At 47.3% G+C, this 15,839-nt stretch overlaps 1 protein-coding gene across 12 annotated transcripts in view; it reads right to left on the reverse strand.

Moving 5' to 3' along the window:
- The window catches only part of ATP2B3 (ATPase plasma membrane Ca2+ transporting 3), a 137,222-nt gene that overhangs the window by 57,515 nt on the left and 63,868 nt on the right, over positions 1 to 15,839 (reverse strand). For 8 of the 12 annotated variants that reach the window (XM_078147746.1, XM_020977278.2, XM_020977270.2 and 5 more), the window contains 3 exons: positions 11,463 to 11,504; positions 5,124 to 5,288; positions 433 to 647 (listed from right to left, as the gene is read on the reverse strand). In XM_078147746.1, coding sequence (XP_078003872.1) covers positions 433 to 647; positions 5,124 to 5,288; positions 11,463 to 11,504 — 422 coding nt within the window. The remainder of the gene's footprint in view (positions 1 to 432; positions 648 to 5,123; positions 5,289 to 11,462; positions 11,505 to 15,839) is intronic. The other 4 variants (XM_020977271.2, XM_020977269.2, XM_020977275.2 and 1 more) reach the window with 1 other exon arrangement.

A 15,839-nucleotide genomic window follows, 5' to 3' on the forward strand; every position in this document is an offset into this window, starting at 1 on the left:
GCCGGTGCTCTATCCACTGAGCTATCTAGCTGCCCCTCAAGGGTTAATGCTTACATGAGGTCATCCCTCATCTCCCACCGACCTCATTTTTACTTTGTATCTGTTTTGAATCTATTTGTATGGGCACATGGCTATCTTCCCTGATAAAATGTAACCTCCTTGAGGGCCAGGGGACTGTTTTGCTTTTTCTTTGACTCTCCAGTGCCCAGCACAGTACTTGATGCATAGCAGGCGTTTATTGATTGATTACTGAATGACATACAAAGTGGTGATCAGCTATGGTCTCTGCCCCCATGGAGCGTACCATCTAGTAGGGGAAGATGACACTACTCCAATGTGAAATGCGCGCCCAGTTTAAGGAGTATGTCAGCCTATTACCTTAGGTGAGTTTCCTCAAAGGAGGCAGCTGGGTTGGTGATGGCGGCCCCTTACCTTGACCGAGTACGCAAGGGAGATGGTGACAGCTAGTGGCAGGCCTTCAGGAACAGCAACAACCAAGACGGTGACACCGATGATGAAGAACTTGACAAAGTACTGCACGTAGACAGGGGTGCAATTGGACAGCCAGGCCCGGCCACCAATGACAAAGTTGTGGATCACGAAGTAGATGACCAGGATGACGACAGTGAACGCGGACATCACCAAACCTACCGAGGGGATGGATCAGGGGAGAGGCGTGGCAGAGAGAAGGCAGAAAAGGAGAGAAGAAATAGTCAAACACCATTATATGAACTCTATGGGCAACCCATATTTAGGGAGGCAAGTATACCCAGGGGTGTGCTGGAGGACAGCCAGATTGTTAAATTTTCAGTGTATTTACACCTCAGAAATCAGCAGACTGATACAAATCACGGCTTGGTGCATTGCTTTGTTGACTGTTTTCTAGACTTAGAATGATGGGGAAAAATAGCAATAATGCAAATTAAACTTTAAAGTGTATAGCAAGCACATTTCACATTCTCCCCCCCCCCCATACCTGGTTGCTAAACCTTCACCAGCATGGTTCTGGGTGTACCTCTCTTTAAGCAAACTTGATTCCTCATTGCTATCATCATCAAATGTGAATTGTCACCTTCTACGCTTTGGGCCAATACTGGGAACTCTGCAGATCTAGGATTGGAGGTTTCAAGGTTTCACTGTGTACCCTGATTCATTCAAGTGCCTTCTGTTTCTGGATGCTGCTACATCTCTGCAGCGACTTGACCCTTCCATGCCCACTGCCTTGACTTCCTGGTAGTACTATGAGCTGCCTGCAGAGAGGCTAGAGTCGGTGGTGGTAGTGGTGGTGGTAAAGGCAGCAGCTGCAGTGGGGAGCTTCCTTTTGAAAAAGGAGGTTACCTAGTATTAGAGACGGGTGGTAAAGACAGCTTAGCCGTCAATGCAAGCTTTCTCCTCATGCAAGAAGAACAGAGAGAGCCCTGGGAAAGGGCGAGCTGTGGCGAGCCAGTGGGCAGCTGTGGGAAGGAAACCTTCTATGTCAGGAGCAAACCCTCATGCATTCACACTGGTCTATTAGCAGGGGTTGCCAGAATAGCACCCTGCAAATGGGGAGGGGATCATCGTACATTTGCACAAAAGACCAATTAGAAGGATGTTATTAGCTTTTGAAAAGGATTCGCAACAGGGCTCCTTTGAATCAAGAGCTCTCCAAATACATTTAAAGTAGGATTTCTATTTACAAAAATGTGATACCAAATGGAACACTGCTTTAGTCTGGGCTTGACTTGGTGACTCTTTTGAATACTTTGGTGATTCTTTCCAGTTCAATAGTTACAGAAAAAACAATCAAAGCTTGGTTGTGGTATAAATAGACTCACTAGGCTTGTGGGTTTTTTTTTTAGAAGGGGGAACCATTTTTTGGCAAAAAGATTCAAATTTGGTTTCAGCAAAATAATTACAGTTTGTTTGGGTCTAGGGGGGGTCACCACTCGATTTTTTAGTTCAAGTTCCTGGTTTAGGAAAGCAGTGGATAGCAACAAACTCCAGCCTGTGGGCCAAATCCAGCCTGCCACCTGTTTTTGTGGGGCCCATGAGCTAAGAATAGTTTTTCCATTTCCATTCTTAGCTTAAGGATTATGCACAAACAAGTGGAGCTATTTGGTCTCCCCAGCTGAAGTTTGCTGGCCGCTAGGGTACCTGGACTGGAATTCTATCAGACTAAAGTGTTTTAAATAAACAAGCCTTTGACTAAGACTTGGAAATCTTGGCTATGTAGAGATTTCAGAATGAAAAAATGATCTGCTCCAACAAGATTTGACCGAGTTGTATATTAGTGCCTGGAGGAGGAGATTGGTGTGACCCAAGATGGCGGCCTGGCTGTCAGTGCCAGCTGAGGCCTGTTAGTCCTGCATGGGTAGTCTTGGAAAGCAGATGGCTCCCAGCAGTCCTTGGGGACACAAGCATTTACACTGCTGCAGGTCTTCAGACTTCTGTCTGACTCCACTGTACCCCCCATGGTTCCTCAAACCTAGCTGGAAAAATCTTAACCTATTCCTCTAAGATTTTTTCTTCCTGCAGGCTGAATTCCAGTAAAGGACCTTGGTTTCAATTTGGTAATGCCCTGCCTCTGCTCCCTCCTTGGCATTTGGCACTCATGCTCCTGGCCCCTCAAACACTGGGGGCAGCTGCCTGGCTGGATTGGGGCTCCAAAAGCTCTCCTCCTCCCTAAATTGGAGCTCATCTTTGTAACCCAAACAAACCCACTTCTACTAGAGGGCCACTTGTCTGTGCTCACTACATTGGAGGTCCCCTACAATCCCTTGGGTTGGGGTCCTAGGATAGGAGTTCTTCTTGGTCTCTTTTGTGTCATAGACCCTTTCGGTAGTCAGTCTGCTGAAGCCTATGGACCTTTTCTCAGAATCATGCTTTAAATGAAAAAAAAAACAAACCCATTAGATTACAAAGGAAACCAGTTATAGTGAGATACAGTTATCATAATATATCTTTAAAAAAAAAAGCAAGTTTGTGGACCTTGGGGCAAGAACTCTTGTCCTAAGAGGATACTGAAATCTACAGCAAAAAGGGCAGAAGGATGGCAGCTAAGTGGCGCAGTGAACAGAGCACTGGCCCTGGATTCAGGAGGACTCGAGTTCAAATCAGGCCTCAGACACATAACACTTACCAGCTGTGTGACCCTGGGCAAAGTCACTTAACCCCACTGCCTAGCCAAAAAAAAAAAAAAAGAAAAAAAAAAGACCCAAATCAAAAAGGGCAGAAGGGCAGAGCTCTAGGCATCTCCAGAATAGTATTCCTATCCATTGAGTTGGCACCTACTAGGGGTGGGGGCAGTCAGGAGCTGTCTCCTTAATACCAGGACTTTGTTAATATTCTCTGCACCACGGAAGCTCTGTTTCTCCACACGCTATCTTTAATGGTGCTATTTAGTATCAGAGGTCCTACCTTGGACAGATCAGTAGACTTCTTGGCTTGAAAGACCTGAGAACCAGGCCAAGGATTCCTGGCCACCAACTATCTAGCAGAAAGAGAACAGGAGGGAACTGTGGTTCTACCATTTCTACCAGGTCCTGAATACACCTGGGGCCCAGAATTGATGGGCCTTGTCTCTCATCTGGGACCTACTGGGGCATCAGCTGGAGGAGGACAGGAGCAGACTGGCTTTGCCATTGGGATGGCTAGAACGTAGCACTGGAGACCTGGTAGAGGCACTGGTCTATGAACATAATATTCCAGGTCTGCCATAAGTAAGAAAGGGGGATGACAACATCATGACCTCCTATGCTGACCCCATGTAACACTAGTGACCCTGGGCAGCAGAACCCGTGAAAGCCCAAGTTTGGTGATTCTTCTCTCCCAAATCAATCCTGGGACAAAAATTGAAAGTAACTGAACACAGTCTGCAACACTGAGAAGGCCCAATGTCACCTAGCTTCCCTTCCTGGGAGCAGAATTCCAAGGCAGTAGCTTACACTACCTCTTTTTCCAGGCAGCTCGACCCATCTGGGTCCACCTGGTGGCCAGGGAAGCCCAGACTAGACATTCCACAGTAATATAGGGGGAAAAATGAGCCAATGAGCTAAAGCCAGAGCCCCCAGGTGGGTTTATCTCAATTGGGTCAGGAGGAGTCTAGGACAAATGATCCCATTCTTAATCTGGGGTAATGAGGAAGCTGGTGTTCCAAATGAAGACGGAATTAGAGTGGGTTCAACTCAGCTCAGGTTGCTATAGGTGGATAGAAGAGAATACAGGAAGCGTCTGAACTGCGTAGGTCTCTTTTAGGAATCCTTCTGAAGAGAGGCAGCAGGGTGGCATGATGGTTGTGTGACCCTGAGCAAGTCACTTAACCTCTCTGTCTGCCTCAGTTTCCTCATCTATAACATGGGAATAATAACAGTACCTACAACTCCAGGGTTGCTGTGACGCTCAAATGAAATAATGTGTGTGACATGTATTATACAAATCCAAGCTGGGATGTTGATTCGAATTGCCTCATGTGAATGTGTTATTTCTGAATATGCTTTGCAAAGAAATCCTATAAGAGAGATGTTCATGAGCATGGAGTGTGTCTGGCGATACAAAGGGTAGATGGAAAAAAACGAGCAGATGCCAGCCCACAGCAACCAGGGATGGCAGTAGTAGCTCAGAGGACCAGATCCGGGAAGTCCTTAAGAGTCCAGAACAGGGGTGGGGAACTGAGTCCAAGTTTTACAGAACAAATCCTTTTGCTAAGAGGACTTGTTCTGTGAAGTTGGGATTCAGTCAAAGGGCCACACCCGAGGACCTAGAGGGGATTTGTTCTGTGAAGTTGGGATTCAGTCAGAGGGCCACATTTAAGGACCCAGAGGACCACATGTGGCCTCAAGGCCGCAGGTTCCAGAACCTCCTGGCTAGCCCAGACCCAGCAGCCTGATAAGGGAAGTCTTAGCAAGTGTTGCAAGAAAGCAGAGGAAGGAGCTGGGCGCCAGGAAGCTCAGTCTAGCAAGGCTCAAGGTTCAGAACTGTCTGGAAATCACTCACCACACCACTTCCATCACACACTGGCTTGTCTTTTCTGAGGAGTGTTTCATTTCATTCATTTTATTCATTTCTTTATTCACTCACACAACTCCTTCCCCTGAAGTACCCAGCACAGGGCAGGTGCTCACAGAAGGATCCCCAGCTGATACCTGCTTTTCCAATTTGCACGGCCAGCTTGGTAAGTTTCCCCTGAAGCACAGACTTTTCCTTTTTGGGGCCATTGGCTTTCTTCTTCTCCCGCTCCTCCATCTCCCCACCCTCAGCGCTCTTCAGTGGCTGCATCTCCATGGCAACCGCCCCGTCTTGCTTCTTAGCTGCATAAAAGGAAATGGAAGAACACAAGAGGGTCAGGGTCAAGGTCTGAGCTATCCGGTGAAAGGGTTAAGCAACATCCTTGCCTTTGCAGGAAAAAAAACAAAACCAAGCCTGGACACATTCTACTTTATTGAAATCATTTCTCTTATCAGAGAGGCAGCATGCTAGAGTGGGAAAGAGACAGGTGATCTGGGTTTGCATCTTGATTTGAATACCACCCATGCAACCCTGGACAAGTCACTCTCAGAGCCTCAGTCACCTTATCTGTAGAGCAGAGATATCTACCCTTGAATCACAGGGTGACAGTCAGGCAAGGGCTCTTTCTGTAAAGCTTCGAGTGCTCAAGAAATGAGAGTTGTTGTTATTTATGGCAGAAATAAACCAGTTTTTACCAAAAAGGAGGGAAAATACTGCCTTGGGGGAAAAGGCTGCCTTCTGTCTCTGTGGTGAGGTGGTGGACTACAATGCAGAATGAGGCATACGTTGTCAGACATGGCCAATATGTTGGTTTATTTCATTTAACTGTTCTTTATTTATTTGTTTATTCATTTATTTATTTTTGCTACAAGGGAGGGTTCTGTTGGCGACCGAGGGAATCACCAAGATTTTATAGAAAAATAGTACAGTTAAATGAAACAAACTAACACGCTGGCCATTTCTGATAATGTATGCCTCATTCTGCAACCTCTCTGCCAACAGCCAGCCTTTACCACAAGATAGTATTTATTCTTTTTTTTGGGGGGGCAGTCTCACAGCCCCCACAAATGCCTGAGAAGCTGACAATTTGGAGGAAACTTGGGGTGAGAGAGAGGTCCCCAAACCTGGAAATCTCCTCATCTGGAGATTTAAGATGAGCTTTCTGGGAGCTGGTTGTAATAAGCTAGGCTGGAAGTTCTACACAGACCAAACCATACCATGGCCTTCCTCTGAATCTCTCTCAGATCTAGTATTCTTCCATCTTCCCCAACCTCCCTTCCCCCCATTCCAGTCAAGCCAATCTCCTCACCACTCCTTAAACAAAGTAGGCTAAATGCCTTTGTTACCACTTTGCTCTCAATCAATCGATCCGTCTAGCCATCACCAAGCATCGGTTACGTACTTACTGAGTGCCAGGCACTGTGTACCTGGGCCCCTCCTTTCCACCTGTTCTTTAAGCCCCTCACCTCCTAAGTTCCACCTCTCTGCTAGAGCCTACCTTTCCTGAAGCAGAAACCAAGGGCCTCTCTCCACATGACCCCCTTGAGGCCTCACGAGCTGAGCCTCTTGTTATCTGGACAGTTTATCAGCAAACTGCTCGTCAAGACCTCCTCCCCTGGCTGAATTTCACCTTTGTCTAGAATGAGACTTGATGCTGAAGCAGAGCAATATCTGGGAAGAGCTGGCCTTGAGGGTTTGCCCTCTGAATGAAACCAAGCTCACTGAGGTAGAAATCTGGGGCCTCTCCATCGCCTGGGGTATAAAGCTGCCTGCTGGTACATAGTCTTCTCTGCAGCCCAGTGACCAGGAAGGGTCCCTGAGTGACTTTGTCCTCCTGAGATGGTACAAGGTGACACAATGTTCTTGCTACCAGTCAAGCTAATGGCTCAGAGCGTCATGTTCTTGGGTTTAGTACCAGAGCCCCTTCACAGTGCCCAAGGGTTCAAGAGCTATTGTCCTTGCCGAGGAAGTATGACAGGATAACTCTTGGGGGCTTTCTGGCTATGAGCTTATAGAATGAGTTCAGGAGACCAAGTCAGGCTTTGACGTATGTAGGCTACAACAAGGCCAACTGAATGGCTCCTGTCAACTGACATGCCCTGGGCTTTCTAGGCCGCCACGACCTAGCCCTTGCATTGAGAATCTCCAACCTTGCTAAAGCCCTCTCTCCACGGCCACTGAGGAAGCAAGCAAAAGGGTCTCTGGCATTTCAGTTTCTCATCAGAACACTTCATCTCCCTTGCGCCTCAGTTTCATCATTTGTACGATGAAGGCCTTGGATCTAGGACTGTGTGATTTTATGATCTGCCCAGCCCTTCACCTCCATTCTCTCTGCTTCTTTCCTGCCTTTCCCCAGCCAACTGTCTCACTCTCTCGGGCCCCCCACTCTTTGGGCCTTCTTTCCTTTCTATCAACCCACTGCCTTGCATCAAGTGGCTGGCTTCTCCCTGGTCTGCCTCCCACAGCCTCCTTCCATTCCTTCCTCTGCTCACCCACCCCCACTCTGCACACAGAATCCCACCTCATTTCCAGCTACAACCACAGATATTTTGCAAAGCATCCGCAGGCAAAAACATGTTGACAGATACAGAACACATAGATTGTGTCGACGGATCTAGGCATCACAAACACCGGGAAGAAACTCAGGCTTCAGAATCTCATTCGTCTCAAAGTTACCCTTTGACAAACTGCTAGTAACCAGTTGTATGATATCGGGCAAGTCACTGCATTTTCCTAGGGCTCTACTTATCCATCTGGAAAATGGGGAAAGCCATCCCTGTTCTGCTTTCTTCGCAGGGCTCATGTGAAGATCAGTTCAAAGCGCTCCCCAAATTAGAAAGCAATGCACAGGAAGCAGAAGGGCCCTGGACTCAGGATCAGGGAGGCCTGTGTTCAAATCCTGCCTCAAACACTTACTAGTTGCGTGACTTTCCTCCTCCAGGGTTTCAGTTTCTTTATCTGTAAAATGATTGGGTTTGACTCAGTGGTGTTTTAAGGTCTCCTAAGATTCTAACTCTAGCCATGCTAATCTTGTCCGTGTGGTACCACACCTGCAGAGAAGGAGGGCCTGGTCACCCTGCCTGAGGTAGGGCAGGAATTGATGGTTGATGACCACTAATACCACATTCACCCATTATTCTGGGACCTTGGACCCATCCCTTCACCTTTCTAGTCCTCTGTCCCCTGTGCCTCTAAGGGATCTTTTAAAGCCAAAAAACACAACAAGAGTCATCATTTGGAGGATTTTGTCCAGTTCTAGGCAGTCCCACTGGAGACCATCAGAGTTAGGAAGGGCCCATGGAACCCACCTAGTCACAAGACCAGAAGATGTTAGGGCTGGAGGGGACATTCAAGCTCACCATGTTCATTCCCCCCATTTTACAGATGGGAAAAGCGAAGGCCCAGAGAAAGGGGAAGAGATTTGTCTGCAACCACACACTAAGTAGCAGAGCTAACATTCAAACCTATTCTTCCAGTAACGTGCCCATGGAAATTCCTTTTGGGCAGAATCGTCATTTCTGTAACCCCCATGCCTACCACAGTCCTTCGTGCAGTGAATGCTTGTTAATTCAGACTATTGAATCCCCTACCTTTTCAAACACATCGACCTGAGCATATGTTAATTGCGTCTTCATTTATCTCTTGATCATCTCTTTTTTTTGGGGGGGGTGCGGGGCAGATCTGTGATTTCATCAGGGGACAGAATTCCCAGTATGGACAATTGGAAGCCCAATAAAAGGGAGGCGGCCCCAACACAATGACTTCTCAGGACTTTTCCAGGCTATGATATGTACAAATAACAATTTGTACATGCCATTGTATAAAATGAAGGGATTGGATTCGATGGTCTTCTAAGGTGTCCTCCAGTTAGATAGATCTAGGATCCCATGATGCATTGTGCTACCCTTGTCCCTGCTGTACCACCCCTTGGAGAAGGAAGGGTTGGTCTCTGAGACCCTGTGCCTTTTTCTTTTAAAATGGTCACCTTTCTATGACTTGCTCAGGGTTGCATGGCCACTGGGTGCAGAGGTCAGCTTCGAACCCAGGTCTTCCTGACTCCAAGGTCGGCCCCTTAACCACGCCATTACTCAGCCCCTAACCATTATCTCATACACCCCAAATGAATACTCTCACAATAATGCCATCCAGGGGATAATCATAAACGTTTATCACCTGGCTCTCCAAAACAAAGTGTACGGGACAACCTTTTATGTTTAATTAGCATTATTCTCCATTTCTCGACAACTCACAAAACAATAAATCAAGACATATTTCATAATGTTTGCGGATTTCTGAGGTATAAGGCTCACGCTGAGAATTTAACAATCGACACTCTTAAGCCAGTATGAGCCAGCTCCAGGACCTCACTGGTGCCATGGGTGTGATATAACAGAAAACGTATTGAACCTGAGGTCAGAGGACCCAGGTTCAAATCCTGGCTCTGCTCTTTATCCTAGGTGGGTAACCTTGGGCCAGTCACTTCTGAAGGAGCCTGTTGCACTCTATGTAAAATAAGGGACTTGGATTAGCTTTTGTCCACTTTGGGCTCTCAAGCCTTTGATGTTGGAGTCACATGACCCCCAAATGAGCCAACACCATTTTAGTCTCCCTCCTCTTTGGGGTGGCCCTGGCTTTATCTTGGCTCTACAGGACATGCTTTTCAAAGGCTCCCAAGAGGTTATTAAGGGACAGGCCTCCAAATCGTGCTTCCTAAGTCTTTGGGGAGAAAACACTCAAGTCTTCAGATGGTGGCAAATAACAAATAGCATAAGCAGATTGGGTAAGTGGGGAGGGAGCTGGGTGCTGCCAACACACCATATGCTGTTGACATCCATGCCAGCAGGGATGGTGCCGTGGTACCCGATCCCACGTGACTCAGATTTCCTCTCTAATGCTGAGGATGGAGCTACAAGGCCAGTCCATGGCCAAAGTGTGAAATCACAAGCCATAGGTATTTCATTTTCTCAGACTGGCTCTAAGTTCCCCTCAACAGAGAGAGTCTGCAGTGAAGAATTTCCTTTCCCAATGTAGATTGGCACCTTCTCTGTAACTTATGATGTTAGAGAGGGCTTAGAGGACTGAGGCAGGAAATGAATGGCCCAGGGACTCACAGCTAGGCTGACTCAGAACAGTCTTGAGTCTGGCCTTGGCCACTAACTTAGTGTGATCTTGCACAAATTCCTTCTCCTTTGTGGGTCTAGCCTTCCTAAGTCGATCCGCAGCCTTCAAAATGACACCACTGACAATCAGCAGAACAACCACTACAGCCCTCATTCATAGCATTTGGTTTCCCAGGTGTAAACATTCACCCTGACAATTTAACAATCAACTCTCCAGAGCCTGTTCAAGCTGGCTCCAACACACGTTTACGTGTACGTATATATGTAAGTACATGTATACACAGTTATCCCTTCCACATTGTGGCTTTCCCCATCATGGTTTTGATTTATCACGGGCTGGCAAGAGAAATTAGATGGGAATTTGGGGGGAGTTTTGCGGAAGCCAAAGAGAACACGTGAAGACCAGCAGATGACACAGAAAAAGTTTAGAAACTCAGAAATGCATGAAGTATGTGTATAGTATTATATAATATCAATCCAAATTTTACAATAAGGTACTGTCAACACCCCGTAAAAGAAAAAGAAAAAATTCAGACTTCTTTTTTGGTATGAAGGGAGGGCCAAAAATATTTAGGTGGATTTTCCAGATCTTGGGGGCACCCTGCCCCTAACCCCTGGGATGTGGAAGGGATAACTGTATGCGTGTATCTGTAGATCAAACTATGATACTACAACTGGCCATGTAGCTTCTGAACAATTCTCCTTAACAAAGAGGAAGGACGGCGAGGAAGCTGCCATAGCGAGGATCTGGCCAGGAAGACCTGGGTTCAAGTCCCACCTCTGACAGCTACTGGTGGCATGGCTCAGGCCAAGTCACTTACCCTCTCTGTGCCCTGGGCAAGCCGAGCGCAAGCGATCCTGCATTGGTACAGGGACTTCTTCACCAGAAGCTCCCCATGCCAATGAAATCACAGATCTGGCCCCCAAACGGAAACAAACAAACAAAAAAAGCCCAAAGGAAGAAGCGTCTAAGGAGCTGGGAGGGTGACGTAGAGAGAAGAGCCTGGGACGTGCCGTTGGAGAAGCTGAATTTCCTCCAGTGTAAAATGACGGGGTTTGGCCTAGCTCGTCTTTAAGGCCCCCCGAATCCAGCGTTGTTTAGCGTTTTATGCTTAGATCAGCATCCCTACTTGTTCTGAGACTCACTTACCTCCTTTCTTAATGCTGCTGAGAGTAGATTTTACAGAAGTGTCCAGAGCCCAGGAGTGAGCAGCAGCCCATGTAGGAAGCTCCCAGTTAGCCCACATCATGGCTCTTCTCCCTCTCTCCTCCTCCCTCCTCCCTTCAGTTGGGGCTTGAAGCTAGGGGAGGGGAGCGGGGGAGGGGTGGGAGCTGGCCCCACGGTTTTCCAGTTACCTTTATTCTGGTTATTCTCCACAGCCCCATCCTGCTGTTTGCCTACAATGGAAGAGGAAGGACAGACACAACACTTGAAAACAGACAAACATAGCTCATAGACACGCGTGTACACACATGCACATGAAACATGGCTGCCGAAGACAAACGGGGCCCATGGTGATTGATGTTGAGTGACTGAGGAAGATGAGGAAGACAGGTCACAAAGAGGAATTCATTGGGTGACTGCTTGAGGGGAACCCTAGGACCTGAGGGAAAAGATTATTAGGTACCCAACCTTGAGACTCACTCACTTTCCTCATCTCTCTGGGCCTTAGCCTTCTCCTTTGGAGAATGGGAATGCTCATCCCAAAGATCAATGGAGCCTTGACCTAAACTACAGACTGAATCCTAACTCTAGTCTTGGACTGACCTCTGACCTCCAAGCAGAGGCTAAGCCCTAACTCTCACCAACTGACTTCAAATGGGTGCCGTTGGTCAGGAAGGGAGCCATATAAGAGTAAACTACTCGAGAAAGCCCATTCCTATTGCTGGCAGCCTCATCAGACATGCTAGCTCACTGATGACAGTGAGTGGCCTTCTCTTTACAGATGATGGATTGGCAGTCGACTGGACTGAACCAACCTTCTCCCTCCCACATCTCACCTTAATGATGATTGGTTGGTTACTGGGTTATAAGTTGGTGAAAAAACCCAAGGGGAACCTCCCTGGTCTCAGCTTTGAAGTCCTGACTTTGGAAGTGGCAGGGCTTTGGAAGGTGGATGCAGAGTTAGCAAACTATGGGGTGACCCTCCCGAAATTAGCAAACATATCACTTTTGGTTCTGGCCTGTGATTTCATCAGCTTATGGAGAACTCCGTCTGGATCTGCCAATGCCCATCTGTGTAATTCGTATTTCTGCCCGGGGCACTGAGGGGCCAAATGACTGGCCCAAACAATAGGCATCACAGGCAGAACTGGAACCCAGGTCCTCCTGACTCCAATCCTAATTTATGAAAAGCCAGAGCAAACAAATTAGAGGTGGGATCATTCATCATTCTTGAAGGGCTCATGTAAAGCAGGGGTTCTTCACTTGGGATCCATAGACCTTCCCAAGGAATCTGTAGATAGATTTCAGGGAGTCTGTGAACTTGGGTGGGGGAAAAAATTGCATTTTTATTTTCACTAACCTCTGACCAAAATTTAGCATCTGCTCCAATTGTGAATGTAGATAACAAACACTGAGTTCATTGTTTTCACTGGACTACCAACATAAAAAAAGTTATGAAACTCCCCCTCCCCCCCAATTTAAAGAATGAGTTCCCCAGGGCATTGTGGGACTTAATTTCTGCCATTCACTAGTCATGTGACCCTGGGCAAGTAACTTCATCTCTCTATGCCTCATCTACTTCCTCAGTTTCCTCATCTATGACCTCTAAGGCCCCTTCCAGCTAAAAGTCTGTGGTCCCTTAATCCCAGGGTTTAAATACACACAGGGTGATTTGCTCAGTTACTGTCTACCTTGTGAGTTTGGGGCTGGTAGGACACTTATTCATTCATTCTAAGTGACAGAGAGGCCACTAAAATTCAACTGTGAGCTGTGGCTGCCTCTGGAAAACCAGCAGGGCTGAAGGAAGATGAGAGGAGAAATTGCTGGGGATGTCGTTTCTGAAATCAACTTCTGAGGGATCTATTCAAGTAGAAAGCAGAGGTGGGGGTGGGGTGGGAGAAGGGGAACCTGGTACTATTAACAATCCTTTCATGGAAATCCAGGGCACTGGGGGGAAGTTGAAATAGCCCCTCCAAGTCAATAGTGGGGCTGAGTGGATAGGCAAGGAATCCCTGTGGAGAGAGGAAGGAGAGGGGATTTCCCTGGAGGGTCAGGAGCCAGGTGGGGAAGGGAGGAAGAGGAGGAGGAGAAGGAGGAGAAACAAGAAGGCTAAAATATGCTTAGCACAAAACCATTCCATTCCTTCCATGAAAGCAGGCATGGAAGGTATTATGAGGGGTTAAGAAGTGGGACTAAAGGATGGGATGAACTGAGACTCCAAACACATTGGCACTGGACCCAAGCTATAGCCAACCATGTTAGAGAAGGAGCACTAAACTAGGAGCCAGAAAGACCCGGGTTCAAATCCCACTTCAGACAATTCCTTACTGTGTGACCCTGGGCAAATAATTTCCCTTCTCTGGGTCTCAGTTTCCTCCTCTATAAAATAAGGAAGTTGATCTAGATGGCTTCTAAGGTCTCTTCCAGCTCTAAATGTATGATCCTGTGAGAACTATGGCTGGGGTGGGGGCAGGGAGATAGAGAGAGAGAGAGTGGGGAAGGAAGCCAGTGGGCTTTAGGATGGAATTCCCAATGGCCTCACTGTAGCCAATTTCCAAGGAGCCAGAATTTCAAGATGGAGACTCAAAGGAAGTAAGAGATTCACATAACAGATGCATTTCTTTCTCCTTCTCTTCTCTCCTCTGCCCCCCTCCCACCTCAGAAAACATCGGTGGATTTTTTTTTTTAATCTGTAATATCTTAAGAGACTGTTCTGATTATGGGAATTTGACCAGGCTGGCTCCACTTTGAAGGTTCTATGGATGACTCATTTCCCCTGTAATGCTTAACTTGCTCACTGGATCATTTGGAAGCTTGTCAGTTAATACAACAAGGCCTCACTAATTCAGCTTTGGAACCTGTGATAGCCAAGAGGAAGATGGCAGATATGCCTGATCCCCTTTTACAAACAGAGTTTGATTCCTAGCTGCACTTTCAGTGGCAGCAAAAACTTGCAAATAAAATTGGTGTTTGTTGATGTAGGGAGAGAGGTTGCTGGGGTGGGGGGAGGGAAGACCAAATAAACTGTGGCTTGCCCCTAGGACTGTAGAGCTGGAAGGAACCCCCTTATTTTATAGATGATGAAACTAAGCCCCAAAGAGGGCGAATGACTTATCCGAGGTCACTTAGGTACTAAGTGTCCTAACTGAGGTTTGACCCCAGGACTCTTCCCACTCAGTTTCCTGGAGGGGACTGGCTATATGATTGATAAGGCCCCTTCCAGCTCTAATATTCTATAAGGTATACAGTACAAAATTAGTCTTGGCCAGTTATTAAAGCAAGCCTCCAAGGATCTCAACTTAGCAATTCCTTTGTGAGCCAATAAGATCTGTGTATTCTTGAAAATGATGCATGCAAATACCTTCTGATCCCCCCTCCCCGTCTGTCTGCATAGGTAAGGTTTTCCTTTCTTTCTAGAGCTTATTGGACACCCTCACAATGGGGACCACAGGGGCAGCGACTGCTCTCCAGAAGGGCTTGGGCTCCAGCCTCCCCTTCCTCCCTCTAGGGGACTGCCTGGGGAGGGGGTGTGGTGCTGTTTGAGGTGCTGAGCTCTGCAGGTGAACCAAGTAGCTATGGAAATGTTGGTTCTCTGCTTGGGCAAGCTGCAGGTGGCCTTGGAGATGCTTCCTCAACTATCTTCAAGGGATTAGATGGGGAATGAGGCTGCTTCTGCATCATCTTTCCAGGGCTAGATAAGGGGATTTGAGGTTCTCCAATGAGAAAGAAGGAAGGCTGCCTCACAAGGGGGCAGCCTTGTGGCCTGGCCTGAAGCCAGGAAGGTGATCCTCTTGACCTCTTTAAGCAGCTGGCCTCAGTGGTTCCAAGGCCTGTGACTAGATGGCACAGTGGATAGAGGGCTGGGTCTGGAGTCAGGAGAGACCTGAGTTCAAATTCTGTCTCAGACACTAGCTATGTGACCCTGAGCAAGTCACTTAACCTGTCTGCCTCAGTTTCCTCAGCTGTAATATGGGGATAATAATAGCACCCATCTCTTAGGACTGTTGTGAGGATCAAATAAGAAAATCTTTATAAAACACACTGCTAACCTCAAAGAGTTATAGAAATGCTAACTATTAGCTAGCATTATTATCTGCTTGTGGGCTTGTGGGTAGGGTTCTTGAGTCTTATTTTTAACTTTTTGTATACTGAGTAAGGCTCCCCCCGCCCCCACCACCAGTGCCACTCCCACCTCCTGCTGGGGTCCAAAAACACTCAAGGTTCAAAGGGTCCTCCTTTGGGATTTGAGCTCTGTCTTCCAGAAGGCCCTTGACAACATGCAAAGACATCATGCTGGAAGGGTAAGCCATGAATGTGATACTAATAGTGACTTAGTTGAAGAGATTAGCTGGGTAAGCAGAGAGAAGAGCCCTGAGAAGAGGCAGCTCTGGACAAGGAAGTCTGGGGTGGGGAGAGGAGAGAGAAAGGCACTCTCCCAAGGCTTTGCCTAGAGAGGGCAGGCCTGAGGGAAGAAGCAGGTGGCTTGAGAATGAAGACACCTGAACTCTACTTTGGACACCGCCACTAACTAGTTGCATGACCTTGGACAAGTCATTTCACATCTTTGG

This window comes from Phascolarctos cinereus, unplaced genomic scaffold (assembly GCF_003287225.1).
Source record: "Phascolarctos cinereus isolate Bilbo 61053 unplaced genomic scaffold, phaCin_HiC Scaffold_8;HRSCAF=390, whole genome shotgun sequence".
Classification (NCBI taxonomy): Eukaryota; Metazoa; Chordata; class Mammalia; order Diprotodontia; family Phascolarctidae; genus Phascolarctos; species Phascolarctos cinereus.